A 22,158-nucleotide genomic window follows, 5' to 3' on the forward strand; every position below is an offset into this window, starting at 1 on the left:
ATGAGAGGTACCGTATTTTGCAGAGGTAATATTTCTTGCTGCATGCACGATTCCCGATATACGACACACCCGGCTCCATGCTTGTTTTACTTGGGTTAACAAATATGATAAGTTAGTTTTTGAGGCCTCCATCAAAGTTTCATAATACCATTGCAAGCAGACGCAGCCACAAGAAGAAACAATCACTTATGGTTGTGACAGACTGCATGTTCAGCCTGAGGGACGTGAAATTGAGAGCTCAATAGCCCCCCACAGTGTCAGGGGGGGGGGGGGGGGTTTGTGGGGGGGGCTATGGAGCTCTTAATTTCAGGTGCTTATGGTTCAGCTCCAAAAGGATTAGCAAGGCAAGGTTTGCAAGTCAGACTATCAATGACAGAAATTCATTAGAATTCATGATATTACAGCGAGGTGTTGTATAACACAGTATTCGTAATTGAGAAACGATGAGACCCAAATATTTCTACAAAATCCAAGACGTTTTGCTCTAGATTTTGTGATGCATCCAATATAATAGTCATAGCATTCTGGTAGATCTTCAGCTCAAAAGGACTAGAGTTAATACCATCAACATAGGAAATAGATCGTTTTTTCCACTTTAAGTTGGCCAGAAATCTGTCTGCATTTCTATTTGAAACATACACAAATCTCAGGTCAACTGAAACGGAGAGCCAATACTGGGGGAGATGACGTTACCAATGATATAAAATACCTACCACAACCTGAGGCAACAGAATGGGAATGATATGTTGTGAGAAACGCAATTTTTCAAAGTTTCTGAGATAATAACTTTGCACTTCATCCAATGGCTCAAAGTGTCTTTAACCGTTTCTATGACGATCCCATTTTACACAAAGGCTTGATATAAGCCTTCTAGATATCTAAGTAATGCTATAACAATAGGGGCAATTTTTGGATGGTGTTGGGATTGTTGGATGTAAATGTCATCTTCACTTGCCCTGGTGACTGGGTCATGTCTTCTTGGCTGCAAAACTTCACAAGAATGGAAACATAGGCTGTGGCAGTTCCTAAAAGTTCTTGCTCTGCCTAAGTTTCATAAGGATGTTATTTGAAGACAGAGGCAGTTCCTGAATAACTTTTTATACTCAACAGAATGGAAACTAAACTGAGGCAGTTCCCAAAAGTTTCCTTTATACTTAGCCTAAGTTTCTTTAACTCTTTTTATATCCCAGCCTAAGTCAACGAGGACTGAGGCAGAACCTGAAAAGTCTATTGCACACCCTACATTTAAGTTCCTTCAACTGTTTTTATACCTAGCCTAAGTTTCATTAGAATGGTAAATGACGACTGAGGCAGTTCCTTAAAGTTCTTTTTATACTGTGTACTGACTATGCCATTGAGGGTTTAAGAAGTTTGAAAGTGAGGTACTGTTGACTGAAAAAGTAATTCCAAACTTCAGAGCAAGGCCTACACCTGAACAAGTTTGAAAAGGTCATTCTGTTTGGGTCACCCAACTAATTATAACAGTAGGAGATATTTCGAAAAAGTAACTTTTGGAAAAGGCCCAAGGCAAAGAATGACAGTTGAGACATACAGTTACCATGGCAACACATTTATCAGATAATGTCAGAAGAAACATATGCCTAGGAAAACAATAGCTGGATCATGTATCCTGTCTTTTTGCTCTTTTACAAATCTTATCATGATACGAGTTGACAACCAGATTGGACCAAAAATGCTAGGAATTCATACGACTTTTTGCTCACGATCTGTTTCAGACAAACCTGACAAAAGAAACGAGCGTCCATATCTGGTCGTCAATCCACTGAGTCACATGACTCTGACTAGATTTAACGATAGTTTTATCTTGGATGCAAAAATTAATGGCCACAAGAACGTTAATTTTAATGAGGAGAAAGGACATGAAAGATGTTTGTATCTGCGATGTTCTTTTCCAAGTTGTTGTGATTAGCAGCAGATTCAATGGATAATGCCTTCAAAGGCAGCCGTGGGGATTTTCTGACTAGTTAAAGGCAACCTATCAAGAAACGCTTATAAAGCTACGATGTCTTGAACAACCTGGTCAAAACCTTACAGCAGCATAAGTTTTCAGTGAGTTTCTAGAACCCCACGGGTAGCTTATCATGTGAGGTGGCAGTTGAATACTGTCACGTAACTTTTAGGATTCCAGACAATGAACAACATACATATACAGGTCATCTCCAAACCACTAAGCTCTGCTAGTTTAAATAAGGAGTCTGGACTGACTCGTGCTTGGGCCTCTTTAAGGAGCATCTTTCGCCTGTGGTATACTTACATTGGGAATATGTAGCCCGCCTGTGCTGTTCTTTAATCTGCATAATCTGGGAAGAAAAACAAAACGCCATTAGTCAAATGAGAAAATGTGATGCACAAAGAATGTGTTGACAGAATCAAGAAAGCATTGTTATTTTCCAGGGATGTACAGTAAAAGGGGAACCAATATTGAAGGCATGCTCCAGGGTGCTAACAGAACAATAAAAGACACCAGTTTAGTCTAAAACTTCATCAGTTCTATTCTTTCGACCTATATTCAAGAAATCTCCCTTTAAGGCAACATTTTTCCACCTCAAGGGTGACTTGAACTGCTGTGACATGCGACAATTATTGTTGCAGCAAGCAATAAAATATCGCTTGTCTGCAGGTAAAACCGGTCCACATTGAAAGGGTTACTGTCGAAAAGAATGTACTTTTAAATCAGGAAGTCTTTGAGCAATAATATCAATATCCGCCACTTAAAAAACTGACCCGAAGGAAAAGATGACTGCACTCAGTAATTTCTTAAGTAATGGGAGGACATCACGAGTACAGGAAGAGGATGAGTTCATTTTTCTTCCTGGATGGTTATCTTCTTGACAAATTATCTCGAGGCGAAGTGTGATCTTCTAAGATTAATGATGCCCTTCTCGGAAATTATAAACTACATATAATTGTGAACATTGATAAAATGTTACTTTGAAGCCTACTCCGCGAGGCTAAAACTTAATTTTGGAACTCAAAGGAGATTTCAAGACCTTGCGGGAACCACATCAGCCCTGAGGATGTCACTGTCGACAATGACGAAACTGTCAACTTACTGTGCTTCAACACATAGAAACAGTAAAGAAATACATCTGGACTCCTGCAGTAAACTTTGTAGGATAAAGACAGCTGAACTGGTAGGATAAAGACAGCTGAAGTCATCACCGATATCGATGTTAACGTAATGGAGAAAAGATCCAGCCATGAGCCGAGGTGAACGCAACATGCGTGTAGGAATCTTGGCCGGTGATGAACTGGGTCTGCCTGGGGATGTGACACTAACTCCAGGCAATGACAATCAGCGCCGACCGCTGAGGGAATTAATTGTCAAAGTCGTTCCATCAGAAAGACAATGACGAGTCCTTAACTAATTGATCGAATGCGACGGACGATTAACCCTCGGATTGTCTTATTGAACAAACGAATACAAATCTGACATTGAATGTCGACTGAAGCCGACTTTGGTATTCTCACTAGTGCTCTCTGGTACATGTAATGCTTATCAACAACAACACAGACCACAACAACATCAATGCATCACACACTTAGTTCGTGAGACTAAAAGTTCCAACTTGTCCATTTGTGGCGCTATCCTAAATATGGGAGTTTGCTGCCAAGTTAAAAGGTTCGTGCATTAAAGTTTTACTATTGTGCCATGTATGACAGTGCATTTGTGATAATTCAGAGACTAAAACCATTTTCTGTTTAAAGTACACTCAAACTCTGTGAGAGACACCATCGAATTTTCAAATCGGAAAAACTTAGGAAGTACATTCTTTTGAATACAACACCTACATGTATTACAATCAATTAAATAGAAAAAAAATAACGAAAAATGAAAAATTAAACTGATATAATAAACCACAGTCAAAATAAAACCATGCCAGATACAACAAATTGGTACTGAAATACAAAACTAGAAAACATCTATTAACAAGAATACACGAGACTAATCTTAGAGATTCGTGCGATAACGGCCAATTTGAACTAAATCAAAGAAAACATTTTACAGGGCGTTAAAAAATAGTCTTGGTAGTTTTAAAGTTGAATAATGTTTTCAAAAAGCAATATCATTCAATGCAGTACTAGTAATAACCTTTCCTATTGCTCATAAATAAAATATTTAACTATGAAACTACCAAGACTCTTTTTTAACACCCTGAAGCTTTGCAAATAAGGAAATATATTTCCACCCACACTAGTTCCAAGACTGATGCATAATACTTTATACATTCATACACAAATGACTGAGTTTTAGTTCTAGCAGCACTCTAACAAATGGGAATGACATTTCAAAGATTCAAAATCAGAAGGAGTATCTGCACCACATTTCCCGAGGGCATTTCTTGAATCTCCAAATGATCTCCAAATGTAATCCTACCTCAACCCGAGCCAAACCAAGGAATGCCCTCAGGAAATGTGGTTCTGCTTCTCCACAGTGAAAATGCCAAAATATTACAAAATCTTTGGAATGCCAAAATGCTTTTATTTGTGCAAGCAACAATATGACACATGAAGACCAAAATTTGGCTTAACATTGCTTGCAAGGAAGTGTAGAGGAACTTAGAACAACTGCTTTGACTGACATAGTCACAGAGCAGTGGCACTTCAAAAAAATTCCTTCACTGATTTTCACTCGTTGCTTAACTGGCTTTTAAAGCATACATACATAAGTTACTGCAATAGCTTTCTTACTAATTGCCAAACTGGTTTTACTAGTTGCTTTCATGTAACTGGTTTTCTAGCTTTCTCTTTTTCACCTGTTACTGAAACGGTTTTTAAGAGTTGTTGCTAAACCACCTGTTGTATAAAATTGTTGCCACAGTTGAACTTGATTTTTAGCATTTGTGGTCAGAATCTTAAATCTACCATAACTAGAACTAACACCCTGCACTACTGCAGCATAAAATGCACAGCCATGTTGGATCTTGTAAACGTGAGAGACTCATGACATCTAATTACGCCAGTCATCCTTACCTTGACAGAGCCCTAGTATTTGGAAGAACGAAAAGATGAGGATGATTACATAACGGTTTGACATAGGGTTCCCTAATACATTTGATGATATTCCCACCACAAAACACAAAATATGAACAATATTATGCTAACACCACATAGGACGAGTTACTGTAGCTTGAACTAAGTAAGACCTTTCCAACTACAAGCAGCTTTGTTGGGCCACCAAGCTGAACCAAGCGGCACCAGAAGGGAGAGCCCGGGGGGGGGGGGGGGGGGGACACTAGGCTGCACCAGGAGGCACCAGACAGCTGACACCAGTTACCACTCTCCTTGGGAATGTTCACAACAACTGTCGGATTCCCGAAGGAGTCCCTTTATCAAATGTGTCCCCATCTCCTTGACACTAAATAAATCTGGCTATCAGTAAATCATGACTGAAGCAGACACGTCTCGCAGGCCAGACGGTCTAAGACGTTAATTCAACATAGACTGAATAATTCACTGAGAAGTCGAGGGACTGTTGAATATTAGATCACCGCCACAGCCAATTCTGCAGTCGGAAGAGTCAAAGCTAAGAACTGCGGACTGTGCAGACTGTGCTGACTGCAATTATGGGTGAAAAATTTGTGGATTCAACACCTAGATATCTTTGTACTGCCGCAATTATCCTCTTCACCATCTTGCCCCCTCCCCACCCACATGCAGGTAGAGTACTGACTACCCCATTCTCAACCTCCAACACAGGGCTCAAACTTCATACTTCAAGGTTAAAAACAGCAGCTGAAGGCAGATCTGGTGGGTAAGCTTGGGGGGGATAACATCTAAATATCTGACTTCCCACAGGTGCATCTGGGGGGGGGGGGGGCATTTTCGTGACGCTTCAACTTTGAGGGCCATCCTTGCAGCCTTGAATAGTCCACTGGGGTTCTACTATCAACTTGACTGATAATCACCTAGCAGATGTGATGACATTACACCCACATGCTTTAGAGCTACTCCATCATTCTCCAGTCTCATCAGCAGTTCTCTGTACTAAATGACTCTCCAATAGCATCAGACATTACCACACCGTAACCGAGACCCATCATAGTGACAATTGCTGTGAAGAACTTTCCGGTACACACCCTGGTCAGTCAAAATCGCTATATAAAAACTGCCATTGCTTCCAGAAAGGTGGGATTTGAGAACTTGGGACTTGGGGGAAATAAGGTGACAAAGGTCTTGGATTGATGAACAAACTTGGGGTTGGGCCTGCTCAACATACCTCCTGTTCCATGATGTCGTTGAGCCGTTCAAGTTTGCTTTGGAGTTCCGCCGCTTCTGCCTCTGGAAGATCTGTAAAGAAATGGATAGAAATCATAAAGAAAACGGTCAAAGTGTGTGCTTTCATCATGTTCATGAAGAAAAAAATGTCTGAATCATCTGAAAAGAAACATCCTGGCTACCTGGTCATCTTCACTCGGTAAATACAGATTTTCACAGTCAGCACGAGACTTTAGGCTGGTCTCTTTGTCTGACTTGCTTTACTCCACCCAGATGTACGTACAATGTATGAATACCGGCAAAAGTCATGTACTGGTACTGGTCAGAAATGCTCCGGTTTTAGCACTGAATGAGCAGCTCAATTGAGTTCTACTTAAAGGTTACAGGATACACCGGACCGGGTTAAAGTGTGAAGTCAGATGACACCTATACTGCGGTTGATACCAAATAAAAATCCTAAGTTTAACTTTTTAACTTTTGTGGTGATAGATGAAATGTGCTAAAAGGCCTCAGAAATAATGTTTACAACCTTCACGACACACCCTGACCTTTTGAAGATATTTTGAGATCTGTACCCGAAAAAAATAAAACCAATCAACGAATTTTTTCCACACCTGTAACCATCCTAATCTAGTTGCTAATATCATTAATTGATTTATCTCTTAATTAGCCAATCCAATTAATGAAAAGAATGTAAAGGTTAGATAGTGCTTCAGGATTAAAGACCCATTTGCCAAGAAAGAACTTTTCGTGCCGTGCGGTTCAAGTCTAATTTAAACCAGTTGGCTTTGATGCTGAACCATTTCACATAATAAGGGAATAGGCCTATTCGGTTGACCTGTGGGGCCATAAAACGTTCTCACTTGAACAGTCGTCAAGTGGTGACTGTCGGTTATGTCACATCAGTTTTCGAAGTTACCGCACTCTCTCATGGCTGCAAAATCACCAATAAGCAAGGAGCTCAAAAGCAGAGTCGACTTAACATATATTTGGTAAAAATCATCAGCACCAAAGGCAAAATCTCTTCTTTTTCTACCATGGTGTTAAGCTGGGAAAACCACGTTCTTCTCATAGCAATGTTTCCATCGGGAAAATGATAAAGCAAATGATTTTGCATTACACGTTAAAACAATAAGATTTAGAGGCAGGCTTTGCTATCAAAACCAATAAAAGACTCCAAAACTGCCATTGCGTTTTAACCACTTAACCACAGGATGTTCCTAGGTGTTATTCGACTGACTTCGGCTCTCTATATCGTCATTCACAGCATTGATGTATTAGTTCACGTACACAGCGTCATGACGTCATTGGATACGGTACACAGCGTCATGACGTCATTGGATGCGGTACACAGCATCATGACGTCATTGGACACGGTACACAGCGTCATGACATCATTGGATACGGTACACATCGTCATGACGTCATTGGATACGGTACACAGCATCATGACGTCATTGGACACGGTACACAGCGTCATGACGTCATCGGATATGGTACACAGCGTCATGACGTCATTGGACACGGTACACAGCGTCATGATGTCATTGGACACGGTACACAGCAGCATGATGTCATTGGAAATGGTCCACAGTATCATGACATCACTGGACACAGTACACAGCGTCATGATGTCATTGGACTGGTACTTCCGGCCATCGGAACATGCATCATGACCTGGACCAAAACAACGCTTCGTTGATAGTCAGCAGAAACACAACAAGCAAATCTTTCTCACTTTGGAAATTGTGCTGGCAATGATGAAAGCAATGCTCTCATCTCCATAAACTCTGACAGTTAAAGGGCAATATGAATCAAAGCAGCGTTAATGGGAAGGGTAGACGGGAGGATTTCCCGTCTTCAGAGAGTTAAGAAGTGTACTATTCCTGTAAACAATTAAGCCCTCTTCGTCATCGTAATAGTCTAAATGAGCTAAGTATGACTAGGAACTTCATCAAATCATCCTTTTGTGCCTCGCCTTTGATGTTCGTTGTCATGTAGGTGGCTATTATCTTTTAACAATCGTTAAACTGAGTCATTAGTTATGCTAATGATGAGCAAGTTAACATCGTGATTTTCTACTTTGTAGGCGGATGCTTGTCTATCTGGAATCAAAAGCCTCCATATTGAGGGAAATGGGTATTATTTGTCAGTCCAGCAAACTCCGGGATGTACCCGAATCTATTTGTAGTCACTGAGTTTGAGCATACCCCAATATGTATTCTAGAGAGCATCTCCTAAAAGCAGCCGACGATGATGATGATGATGATGATGACGATGATTCGGTTATATTATGTTGTAGTTACAATGCACAAAACAATGATTTAATCCTCCATACCCAGTTTGTACCTTTCCTAGGAAAACTTGAAGTAACATAAACCCCATTTCAAAATGGCCGATATATTGCGTGGCAACCATCTTGGAAGCAAGGTGGTATGGTTCTGTAAACATGTACAGTAGAACCTCCCTCAGCGGACACCTCTGCCAGGCGGACACCTCTACATTACGGACACGTCCGGCCAGTCCCGATTTTTTTCTAAGTCATTTCCAATAACAAAAACCTCTGTACGGCGGACACCTCTCTATTCCGAATTGCGGACACGGTGATAGCCAATTTTTGGTCCAATTCCCTCCCAATTACGGACAGTAGGCAAAAACAATGGTTTACCGCGTGCGCTTGGAGAGTCAAGTAGGCCCGACAGGTGTGATATTTGCGTAATTAATCAACGTAATTACCCCATGGCATTGTGTTTTTGTATCCTAATTAAGCCGCGGCATTTGTTTACTCATCTTTTCAACTACATGTAATCACATAGGCCTATTGCATGTATTGTGTCAACGGACACTCATAAATCCACGCGGCTTTGTCAGTGTTGCGGCGAATATGCGTTAGTAGAGAAATTAGAAAAAATTAATTATTAATCAAAGGTGGCTGATGGACAGAAATTATGGGGTTTTTTCACACATTATGACATGTCGAGGAGATTTCGCAATACAAGGGGCACCTTTTACTAGAGAGATTATTCACGCTCTGAGTTCCAAAGTAGCTCACGTCATTCAACGCAACATCACAAGCAAATACCGATCATCCAACAGGTTTAAAGTTTCTACGCTAGATGTCGACACAGAGAAAACCAAGACCTGCAAGGCGGGAACTTCAAATCCACCTATCGGACGATTTGGCATAACCTCTCTAGTGCGGACACCTCTCTATTGTGGACACCTTGGCCCAGTCCCATGGGTGTCCGCAATAGAGAGGTTGTACTGTACTTTTAAATCTGCAGTACTTTCTGTAAATAATATTACAACATATAATGACTGAACATGGCTATAGGGATATTTGTATATATATTCGGACTGATCCTGGAATGGGTATACTCCAGAAGTCCTGCCAAATAAATATCCACAGCTAAAAAAGATGCTTCTTCTAATTGATAGCTGATTTCCTCCAACCTCATAGATATTCAAATGGCATGTCCGCTCAGTTGTGACATCCCCAAATGGAGGTTTATCTCAACATTTGGGCTGTTGCGCCTCCCTAAATGAATTGCCAACCGACATGAATGGTGTTTACACTGTCCAAAGATAAAGTTTACCGAGTTCAATCCATCCGCTTCAGTCCCTAATCACCAGACTCAGTAATTCTATCTCTGCCCATCAAAGGGAAGTGGAATAACAGTTAATTGAGTATGCTGTCAGAAAGACCTCGAGGGAATATGCCATCCTAAAGGCTAGATGATAGACTTCCAATGGTTGGGCTTGCAGGGGCTAAACTGAAAGCTTTGTTACTGCCATGTTTCTTTCTGTTAGCTCGCTCCTAAACATATAGCATGTTCAATTGAATCATACTTTGGCTGCAATAGTGCAAGGTAATTGCAAGTACAACATGATCCTTAGAGCTAATACTCAAACTCTGGTTGCAAAATAAAATTTGGCACTAATATTTTGAAAGACAAAGTATGATAAAAACAGAGACGCAAGCTTGACAAGATTCGACGTCTGTGCTCCCCAGCCCCAACCAACCCTTCACTCTAACCATTCTTCCACTCTTTATCCCACCATCATATTTAAACACAGACAGCAGCATCAGTCTAGACCTTCACAGCAATATCAGTAGAGTCAATGGTCCAGTCACTGTAGCCTACTTAAGATTAATACCACCATGTCCCAGTCCAACTGATTAGATTCCATCAGACGTCATTGGTATGCAGACGTCAGATTGGCCATATTACCCACCATGTTGCCACTCGACTGCCCGGACAAACAGCCATGTTCCCTACCACCATGCCACTTTTTCACCTTCATCAATCCCGTACTGCAACCACCAATTTTATACTCGGGCATGTTCCAGCTTATGAACCGGAATCCATCCACATTCTCTGTAGTGCTTCTTCACAATCGGTTCCTGCAACAAAGCCATCACTTTATTCCGAAAGCCCTGGACCCAGTCTCACACCAATATCGGCCAGCACAGAGGGTTTTTTCTCCAGTCGTTATTTCCACATGTAATTGGTATGCCGGCCATTCGACATTGGGATTAGTTTCTGCAGTTACCATGTCCGCTTAAGAATGCGTGATGACCATTTTTCGCCTCATTCAGTATTTCGTCAACATTTCAAGTTTTTTCACATCGTGCGTTGGTTCAAATCGGTTCTGTTCTGCACTGGCTTTCCCCAAAGGTTGTTGGTTCAGAAAGTACACGCAGTGATATTGGAAAAATCTGTATTAGATCCTTTATCGAAGCAGCAGTGCAATAAATGGTACCCGGTAATTCTAATATCTGAGGAAGCATTATTAATTCTTGTTGGCAACATTCACGTGACGTGGGTACATTAACCCCTTTGCTGTTGAAGAAGTAAACTTGTTTTGGTGGCAAAGCAACAGTGTCAAAGGTACCTTTTGTCATCATTTACTTGCGATCTTCTCTTCAGACAGTGATCTCACTTGGTTTCAGCTCAACAAATGCTCAAGGAGAATCCGCCCCCCCCCCCCTCCCTAATTTGCCTGATATTTATGCTCACGCTGAAATTGATCAAAGCAAATCAGCCTCAAAATTTAGAACCCCATTGACAAGAGTTTAGGTTGCATGAGTGGGATCACCCAGTCGTCCAAATCTATGACCCAAAATCTTACACCTTACTCATTACATGTTTGACACTAAAGGGGTTAATTCATGCTGGACGGGAACCAAATTCATCCTAAGCTTCCCGATTCAAAATGTCGCAACAAATCAAATACAGCGTCCTTTTCAATCATTCATTTTGTCGTCAAGCCAGGTTTCCGTCACCGAAGACAACACAAGTGTTGCGAGCACCTGTTTGCTAAAACCAAGCCTTATGGGGGTCTGATATTGAGGGAATTCTCCCTGGGGCTGCATAGTAATTGTATTGGTCCTTAACTTGATTACTTCCGTGCGTGGCAGGCTAGTTTCATCGAGACAGCGGCAGAGCGACAGATTATGTCTTCGGTGGAGACCTCCGGTTTGCCCAAAGGGTTATCGGTCAGAGAGGAGGGCTACTGTGACTTAAAGGTTGGGTTTTGCAATCATTGTAAAGGCTCCCGAACTGGATGTATTTGTTTTAGGCCAAAACCGAGGCACCTCGTCGAGGCTTTCGGCAAAATTACAGCTTCACCCAAGTAGTGTTTGGTGAGACAACATATTAATACTGATAGAAAGGTATCAATTTCTTTTCCAAAATACCTAAACCTAACATCAAAATAAGATTTTAGCTGCATCCATACTTTGCACCACCCAAAAGCTGTTGTGGTTGCCTCACTGTAACCGTGCCTGACCATAACCATGCCTCATCATAACCGCTTGGGCATAACTGCTGCTGTTAAAACAAGGCACAGTGCATCATACACTGTAAACAGTGGTACACTGTAACCAAGTGTTTTAGAACAAACGCCACTAAGAGCCGAAGCGATACAAACTCTTACTCAGACAATGAACAAAACAGGCCAGGACTATAAAGGAACCACACAAAATATATACCACTCAGCGTGACATTTTCCACAAGGCAAAATGGCAAATTGTTCATTAGCATCGTTCCTCTACCGTCAATTGCTTGCGCTAATGCCAACCGATCACAAGAATGGTGATGAGGAGATAAATCACAGCAGTCTGCCGTTGTTTCGACTTTAAGAAGACGACAGCCACTTTAATGGGGGGGATTGGCGAAAGATTACTGAGAAGAGTGTTATGGAATCTACCACTCATTGCCAATTATGACTTGATTTTTTCTCATTCAGAGTGATGGGGCTGACCGCCAGAACCCAGGACGCATTGAACCCGCTCCGGGTGGGGGGTATCGGGAAACGTAGAACACACCCTGTGAATTTTTAGTCGAGGTCCAAGAAGTTTGGTGACAAGTGACTGGCCAATGGATAGGGGACGTGACAAGATAAAGGTCAAGCCAGCCTATTTATACCGATGTTCGTATCACAGGCTTTCACGACCAAATCGCTCACGATACCAAGATTGACATGACAAGCGAGAGTAAACAAACAGATTAGAGCAAAAGGTCAATGAAGAATATCTACTGAAGCATATGTTGAATGATTGCGCACAATTCTCTCCAAAGTCCTTTCTATTTTATTCCTGCCAATCGTGCCATGACACTGAAAAAGGCGAGGGTTGATCAACATCGCATTGACATCAGATAGCTGCATCATGACGCAAAAGGCTATCTGCCTAATAAGAACGTTGACAAAGAACTGCTTGGTGCACAAACTGAAAATATTGCTTTAATCAACAGGTTTCCTAATCACCAAAACATGAAACTGTGCAGCATTATTTAACAGTGAGTGCTTAACAATTATCTACCATAAACATGATAAAAAGCCCATTGGAATAAGACGAGAAGCAGGAGAGATGTAATAGATTTGTGGAGAGGCATTCACTGTGAAAACTAATGACCAGTGTGAGCAGCGGCAAGAAGGGGATGAAGATGGATGGACAAGCACAAGGCTGCAAGAAAGGCAGAGTCTGGGCAGAGAATTTGTTTATTTTTCAGCTGATGGCTAAGGGGAAGCAATCGGTCTCACAGCGTTGGCAATTCTTCTGTAGTCAATACCAAATTTTTGGTGCTTTACCATAAGCGGATGACTAACATGTTGATTCACCAACTAACCTATTTGACTCCTCTAACTTGATCATGTGACCTTCTCCCGAGTAGAAAATGGTGTGTCCGACACCAGTACCATTTTAATTGACACTCTGCATCCGGATCATTATATCGGTTCAATTGCCAGATATCGATTGGATTTTTCCTAATCAGACCCTTATCAATTATTCAAGATCATTAACACTATGATAGGATGTGAATGAGTGAGGTTTACTCAAGCGACTATCCTCTGGCTACAGTGTGACTTTTTTAACAGTCATATTTGTATATGCTGAGAGCAAAAGAGGCAGGGCCAAAGAGAGAAATGGATGCAGCAGCAAAAGAGGAAAGAACAAAGCAGCAAAAAAGAAAAACTGGACACAGCAGCAAGAGAGAAATGGACACAGCAGCAAGAGAGGAAAGGACACAGCAGCAAGAGAGGAAAGGACACAGCAGCAAGAGAGAAATGGACACAGCAGCAAGAGAGAAATGGACACAGCAGCAAGAGAGAAATGGACACAGCAGCAAGAGAGGAAAGGACAAAGCAGCAAGAGAGAAATGGGCACAGCAGCAAAAGAGGCAAGGACTTAGTAGCAAAAGAGGTAAGGACACAGCAGCAAGAGAGGAAAGGACACAGCAGCAAGAGAGAAATGGACACAGCAGCAAGAGAGGAAAGGACACAGCAGCAAGAGAGAAATGGACACAGCAGCAAGAGAGAAATGGGCACAGCAGCAAGAGAGGAAAGGACACAGCAGCAAGAGAGAAATGGGCACAGCAGCAAGAGAGAAATGGACACAGCAGCAAGAGAGGAAAGGACACAGCAGCAAGAGAGAAATGGACACAGCAGCAAGAGAGAAATGGGCACAGCAGCAAGAGAGAAATGGGCACAGCAGCAAGAGAGGAAAGGACACAGCAGCAAGAGAGAAATGGACACAGCAGCAAGAGAGAAATGGACACAGCAGCAAGAGAGGAAAGGACACAGCAGCAAGAGAGAAATGGACACAGCAGCAAGAGAGAAATGGGCACAGCAGCAAGAGAGAAATGGACACAGCAGCAAGAGAGAAATGGACACAGCAGCAAGAGAGGAAAGGACACAGCAGCAAGAGAGAAATGGACACAGCAGCAAGAGAGAAATGGGCACAGCAGCAAGAGAGGAAAGGACACAGCAGCAAGAGCGAAATGGGCACAGCAGCAAAAGAGGCAAGGACACAGCAGCAAGAGAGGTAAGGACACAGTAGCAGAAAAGGTAAGGACACAGTAGCAGAAGTGGTAAGGACACAGCAGCAGAAGAGGTAAGGACACAGCAGCAGAAGAGGTAAGGACACAGTATCAAAAGAGGTAAGGACACAGCAGCAGAAGAGGTAAGGACACAGTAGCAAAAGAGGTAAGGACACAGCAGCAGAAGAGGTAAGGACACAGCAGCAAAAGAGGTAAGGACACAGTAGCAAAAGAGGTAAGGACACAGCAGCTGAAGAGGTAAGGACACAGCAGCAGAAGAGGTAAGGACACAGCAGCAAAAGAGGTAAGGACACAGTAGCAAAAGAGGTTAGGACACAGCAGCAAAAGAGGCAAGGACACAGCAGCAAGAGGGGCAAGGACAGCAGAGGTGGTTCTGATACTGTCTGTCTGTAATTTCAATGATTCTTCTTTCCATTCGCTCCCTTACAGTCACTACTATGTACCATTGAAGTCGCTTTCTCCTGCTTGCACTCTGTCCCTGTTAAACAATGATTCTCAAACATACCCAGCTACCAATGGGAATACGGCACCAGAGGCACAAAGCAATAATGGCTTTTGAGCTCTTGAAAAACCTTTCAAGGTTTTTAACCCAACACAAATATACACCCCTCAGCAGTTTTTCAGCAAAATGAAAAACTCTTATTGCCTTTTGAGAATCTCCAAAACCTTTATTTCTAAAAGTGCAGAGCAGCTTGAGTCATGAAATTGACACCCACATCAAAAAGTGTATGTGAATGATAATAGCAGTCAGTCTGGCCAATTTATCTCCATTCCTAGAACACGAGGAGAGAATATCGCTATATCTTGATAAGTCAAGTGTATTTGACATGTTTTGCTGACGGAGCGAGGTGACTTGATTACTGAGCCGCCTGTCAGATTCAGATGACTACGCTGGATTATGTTAAGTGGTGGCAAGGCGTTCGGTAAGCCAGCAGGAGTGACCCTCCATTAACGCCGATATTCGGAATGATGTACTTGGTGGTGGTTGCAGGAAGTGAGATGTACTCTAAATTCACTGATGTAAGACCGCTTTGATAATTACTACGAAATTGACAAAGGCCAAGTAAAAACATGACAACATGACCATAGGACAGCTAATTGTTACACCATCCCATTGTCTAACCATATTGAACATCCTGAATGGCATCAACCGATTATGTGCATAATATCATCTATTTCTTGATTATTCAGAAACGGCCAGAGCACGTGAAAACAAAGACCTTCGATTATTCTGCCGATCATCCAGTTCTTTTACTTTTCCGATGAGATATTTACCTCAACAAAGATCGCTCATCCATCAACCTTTTCATCGAGCACATCAAGCATCCCGCAGCCCCAGGCAAAAATTACCTCCGACGACGAGATTGACGTCATCGACGATGCTCTCTCTGCATCAGTTCCAGGCACGTTCCGCTCATTTGAAGCAAATGGACCTGATGAACCATCAGGTGTTGTATCTATTATATCGTTTGTGATATAACATCTATCCGGGATCCAGGTTGCAAGCCGTAATGGTGCCTAGATTATACAATCTAGGATCACATTTGTAGTATTCATTTTTCAAGGTAGGGCCTACTCTTGTTGGATTTTTTCAAAGAAATTTTACTCTGGCTATTCAAGAATCATAATGATAATGTTATCATAGTCATATTTCATCTTCATGGAGAACCACAGATTCACTAGCGAACAGCACTTTTATCAACATGGCAAATTTTCAAGAGGTAAAGCGACCTGATATTCATTCAGTACGTTTAGTACATAACCGTTTTTTCTTTACATTGCTATATCTCTGGTAACAAAGTTTTGGTACAATGCTTGGCAAGCTTCCTGTTTTTACTTCTAACATACCCAATGTCAAAAGTCTGATTTCTGATGGAATTCTTGCCAAATTAGCAATCAGTAGTCAGATGTCGATAACTCTAAAGCAACAGTGACCTCACCAGAATCTTGTCATGAAAACACCAAAACCACTGCCACAGAAGCACTGCAGTGTCAGTTCAGTTTCTTGGTAACAACCCCCCAGACCTGGAAAGCTGGACTTTTCTTTCTCTCGTCATGCTGGAGTGCTGTAGCCAATCAATGCTTGTTTTGTGTCATTGTCGGCAGACATCTGTGGCGTGACAATCTCAATCTCCGACTACGAGGAACGACGTCCGAACTCTGCGACGGAGATGGTTAAACACACCTAAGAATCAAGTGGCTCTTCCAAAACCATTTCAAAACCAGCCAATGATTGATATCAGCAATATTAGTTGGCTGACTGTAGTGGAGAAAACTGCCAGCATCACTGAACACTGAGCAGCAACCACATTTAATCTAGTAATTCTCTCTCGATAAACGATAATTTATTTCATAAATGTCTACCGCAGTAAGCTATATATCTTTGTTATTGCTCATAAAAGCTCAAATTTCGTTCATTTCCAACCTGTAATGCAATGACCGTAATGAAGCTAATGAGGTACAGGTAGTGAATAAACCATGGACCACAAACCGAGTCACTGCTCAACAGTATGCGACCTGTTCTAGCAAAAGTATAGGCACCTGTCAAATACGGAGAAGCAGGGAAAAGGGGAAAAGTGAGAGAGAAAAAACAAATTTTTCAACATTTTCTTTCTTTATGAATGCCTAAGCCATATAAACTTTCTAAGTCTTTCCCAAAATTACAACATGGACGAATGATGTGTTTTGAAGTCCACATTTACACAATTCTGAAGCGAATGCTGAGTGTCGTATATCATTTTAAAGGTTATTTTATGGACAATCGGCCCACGCCAATAACTCTATCTGTTGACCCCAAGGGCCTGACTTCACCAAAGCAGTTTACATAAAGTGGTCAGTTGTTTACATAGACTCAGTGCAAGTTACTGTAGCTTGTATGATAGCGGGGCAATGTTGTTTATTATATCACCAAGTCGTGATTTTCAACGAAAATGAGGTGAAACCATGAGATGACTTCCAAGAAGATGTTGCCATATAAGTGGGGAAGTCACTAATAAAAATATGAAAGTCTTGATTTTCTGTGATTACGAATTATTTCTTGGAACCCAAATACTCATTGCAGTACCATACTGCACAAACCATGCTTAATCCAAGCGTGTGTCTTTAAGTATCATCGAAAACTATTCAATACTAATGACCTTATTCAATCGACAAGTTTCCTAATCAGCCCCAACAGGAAAATCAACTCGAAGACCTCTTGAATGGTTATGGCCATCAGCTAGGATTCTGCCGGGGACGTAACTACCCATTCACTAAATGACAAGATGCAATAACTCACAGGAGGAGTGGAAATTGAGGATGGCACTCCAGTCATCATCATTACAGACATCTTATGTTCTAAGGTCAATGGCCAACCATAAAATATCCTAAGAACAGCTAGGCTAAATATTATCAAATGAATATCTGACATGGTAAGGGTCAGAACACGTGGCATGTGACCATGTAGTCTTCCATTTGCTGCTGGTTTGTTGCGGCATTCAATGGCTTCCTCCAACTGGTACGAAGTTATATATGGATTGAAAGAAATAGCCAGGGTCCATTTTGCCCACCAGTGTCCATGATATTTTGCCTGTCTCTTGACCTACTAACATCTGAGCAGTACGAGACATGGACCTAGACTTGGTAAACAAGTGTCTATGTATGTGAAGATGTATGTGCTGTAGGGTTTGAAGGCTCTAGGACAATTACTGACAAAATGTAGCAGCTTTAAAGAAGTACTAGAGTTGACCTCTCGACGGCTTTAAAAGTAGGTCACAGTCAAAATGTAAAAGGGTATGGACCATAATTCTAGAACTTGACCTGATTAGACTGACAAGACAAGAGCCACCTCTAACCTCGGAGGGTTAAACTGCATTATTAACTCCCGCAATTATAAAAAGATGAAATGACATTATTAATGGTACTGCGGGGAAACTGCATGGCAACATAGAGGTTTTTTTTCAGATTTAACAAGATGCAACTTTCCCTGGGGTGTGCCTCTAAATCTTGTTCATGATTATCATTCTCGGGTTTAATCTAATTTATCTGTTCTGATTGGTCGTAATCTTATAGTCAGGAAAGGTAACACGAATTGGATTCAGTTCCGAGTTCAACATGATTAACGCACGTACAGAGGTTCCTCAACCCCAGTGATCATCACCTAAAATAAAGACAGGTATTTCTTAATTCTTACAGTAATGAGTGTCACTTTCTTTCAAGAGCATACTAAGAACAGTGAAATTTTAGACAAGCTTCTAGTTGGCATACTTACTAATTTTCAACTAGCAGTAGACTAAATATCGTGGTTGCTGCCAGATTCTAATGGTTAAAGCATTACAGATGAAATGCTCACACTTTTAAAGTCTTCGCTTGACACGAGACATGTTTGGCCTGGAGAAGTGATGTCGACATTGCACCAAGCACTTGCATATGACATCACATAAATATCGCAGACAAAGCTGGTCGTCCCATCTCATCATGCTGCCACCGCTGTGACAATCGAGTACTACTTTACAAACACCAAAGCAAATATAGCTACTACGTTTCAATGAAATTACGATAGATTTTCTTAAGACTCCCATGTTTTACTCGAGAGATATTAATAACACTACACAAGATGAAGAAAATGCTCGAGCAAATCTATCCAATGAAAACTTTTACGAGATAAAATCCTGCCACCTCTGAATACGAGAAACGCAATCGACATCATTCTACATCGAGACCAACATAAGCCACCATGTTAAATCAAGACAATCTTTTATAGTCCTGGGAATAGATAGTCATATTTTTTGATATAATATAGAGATGAGACATATCCCTCGGTGGATTTGAAAATGATGGTCTAGCACTTTTGAGAACATTAAAGAAGATCACTGAAATGGAGTGAGCCAGCTGATAGTGATGAGCTGAAGGTGCTTTGGTTGTGTATTGACCCTTTCAGGCCTGCGACAACCTTTTCCTCGGACTAGACGTTTCTGACTACCATACTGCAAATCATAAAATTTTAGCGAATTTGTTCATTTTTATTTGGTGATGGACTACTATCAGCACTGGCCTCTTGTGATCTTTAGTGCAGGCAATGCTGATATGGTTTCTATCACGAATTTATAAAGACTAGTCGTTATTAATTCCCGATTATATGGGTGTTCTTAACTCCGATGATAGAGGAAACATAAGAGTTCAACCTTACCATTTATACTGGCAATAACGTCCTCCTGAGACATATGCCATCATGACACCCAAGGTCATGTCTTCTATTCCTTCATCACCCCCAACCCATATCAGCCCCTCCCCCCCACCCCCACAACTCCACCGGAAAAGTTGTGTGAACCGTATGAGGAGCTACGAAACCCTTGGAGTATATTCAAGCTGTTCAGATGTGGGTGTCTAATCCTACCATAAACAAGAGGCCCAAGGGCCTGGCGCTCAGCTGAGTTAATATCATTAATATCTTCCCGGTGTTAAGTTCATTATGCATGAAAATGGCATGCTCCATGGTATTTGATATCCTTTTGCGTTCACTACGGTACCAATGTTTTTGGTTGACATAATTATGCCACTGTTCATTCCTCAATCCTGACCATAATTCGGGTGAAATCATCGTATGAAAATATTTACCGAAACATGAAGTTTATGCCATGAATGAGGACACTCATTGTCATAGCCTCGTTTACAAGTACGAAGTATTTTCCCGCGAATATTCAAAACTGCTTGGCTCCTTGCCAGTTAAATAACATGTGACTATACACAAAATAGAAAACTTTGATGGAAATTGTAAATCATTTTTTTATCTATCAGGGGAAACAAGCTGATGATGATCAAATAAATCATTCATGAGAAATCGTTTGCATGACGAAGTTAATGCTAAACCTTTTCTTGTGCTCTACTGCGCCACCGTAGTTTTCTATTTAGACCAGCGATGACGTCATTTCTGGTGATTTCCCACGTTGTCCAATGAGCGCTTTTTAAAATGTGCCATTTGGTATTGTACAGTATGCAATGTATTTTTTCAGCGCTGCCAGTTGCCGAACAGAATGCCGTAGCTCCCTCAATTTCCCATCAATTTTTATGGGAGTGACATTATTGTATTGCTTAGAATGTCTACTTTTTACTCATGAAAGAATCGTAGAACTAAAACTTAATAGGCGAACAGAATCATGCCGTTTCACTGCACATACTGTGGGAATTCTCCACTTCAAAATACATCGGCGATGTCATCGCGAACAGAGCATGCACTTCCGATATCGTTTTCACAGAAATGTGGCCAAATTTTCAAGAACTAATTTCTGAAAGCAGTCCCTAAAGACCTTATGACTACCACTGAAACGAACTGGTGATAATATCGCCTACCAGACTACTTTTTAAGCAGAAAATTGGGTACTTGAGTGTCATTGAGCTCCAAGCCTAAACAACATGCCACCATTTTGTCTCCGCTTCGGTATTTCGTAGGCCGCTTATAATGCACCTTCTCAATTAAAACCAACATAATAAGGCCTTACATCGTTGATTGAATAGGAACACCACACAGAACACAATAAAGTGGGGGTACAATCGATTACGAAGCTGAAGTGAACAGTGATTTATTCCTGGCGCTACTGCTTTTGTTGTGTGGCTGCCATGTTTTGAGAACTGGCAAATAGGAGACTTCATTGATGGCTGACGTCATCGGGCGGGAATTTGAATCGGCAGAAATAATTAAAAGGCAGGTAGCGCCCTCTCCTGTAAAAATTTTGAACTTTTTCTCAATAAAATAGATTTTCAAGAATTTTATCTTAATATTAGAGCATATTTCGACTAATTCTGCTGCTCCTAGGCTGATATAGGCCAGTTTCCTTCATGCACTCTCGATCGCAGGAAGTAGGTCGAATGGCGACAAATTTTGTTTTGAAAGTAGAGTTTGACCAGAAGTATCCAGAAATGCAAAATTGAAGTCTCTAGGTCTTACGGTTACAAAATGTGCACCATGGGTTTAACGGATGGACGGATGGATGGATGGATGGATGGACAGACGGACGCCACTGAACAACTTATTTGACAAGCTCGGCTGACTTAGTCAGCTGAGCTAACAATATGAAACTCTGTTCCTTTCCTATATTGAATTGGGCTATCAAAATGAAACAATGGAAATATGATAAGGTGTTTTGCATGGGCTTTTTAAAAACATGTAAATAAGGCTGCTATATTTAACCCTGTGACGATCGATTTGAGCTCGAAATAGAGGGACCCCACACACCCAATAATCATGATAATACATGTTCTAAAACGAGAAAATATTGACCACACACTTCAAATGATGAAAAGGTCACATCTCTTTCCGTTTATTTTTATAACCACAAAATAGGTATATCAACTTAAAGGAAGGTAAACTCGTAAATAAGTGGTAAAAATAGAAACTGGTATTGGTAGGAGGAAATTATAACCCAAGGAGGAAACCTATTGTTACACTTTTGAGAGAGTCATCTTCTATCATTTTATTAGGAAGAAGGCTGAACCTACCACCTCGGAGGTCACCTGTAGGCCAAATTTCATTTTCCCAGCAAAAGTCTTTTTCCCCCAAAATACAAAATTACTTGTAAGATGAGAGCAACCGGTAATG

At 41.3% G+C, this 22,158-nt stretch overlaps 2 protein-coding genes across 2 annotated transcripts in view; one reads left to right on the forward strand and one right to left on the reverse strand.

The window, feature by feature from the left end:
- LOC135482724 (integrator complex subunit 3-like) overlaps positions 1–22,158 on the forward strand; it is a 414,475-nt gene that overhangs the window by 190,497 nt on the left and 201,820 nt on the right. The gene's annotated exons all lie outside the window — the stretch shown is intronic.
- Positions 1–22,158, reverse strand: part of LOC135482719 (protein unc-13 homolog B-like) — a 220,494-nt gene that overhangs the window by 154,758 nt on the left and 43,578 nt on the right. Inside the window, exons 7-8 of the mRNA XM_064763021.1 lie at positions 6,242–6,312; positions 2,276–2,321 (exon numbers count right to left, since the gene is read on the reverse strand). Coding sequence (XP_064619091.1) covers positions 2,276–2,321; positions 6,242–6,312 — 117 coding nt within the window. The remainder of the gene's footprint in view (positions 1–2,275; positions 2,322–6,241; positions 6,313–22,158) is intronic.

Source organism: Lineus longissimus, chromosome 2, assembly GCF_910592395.1.
Source record: "Lineus longissimus chromosome 2, tnLinLong1.2, whole genome shotgun sequence".
In the NCBI taxonomy this organism is placed as follows: Eukaryota; Metazoa; Nemertea; class Pilidiophora; order Heteronemertea; family Lineidae; genus Lineus; species Lineus longissimus.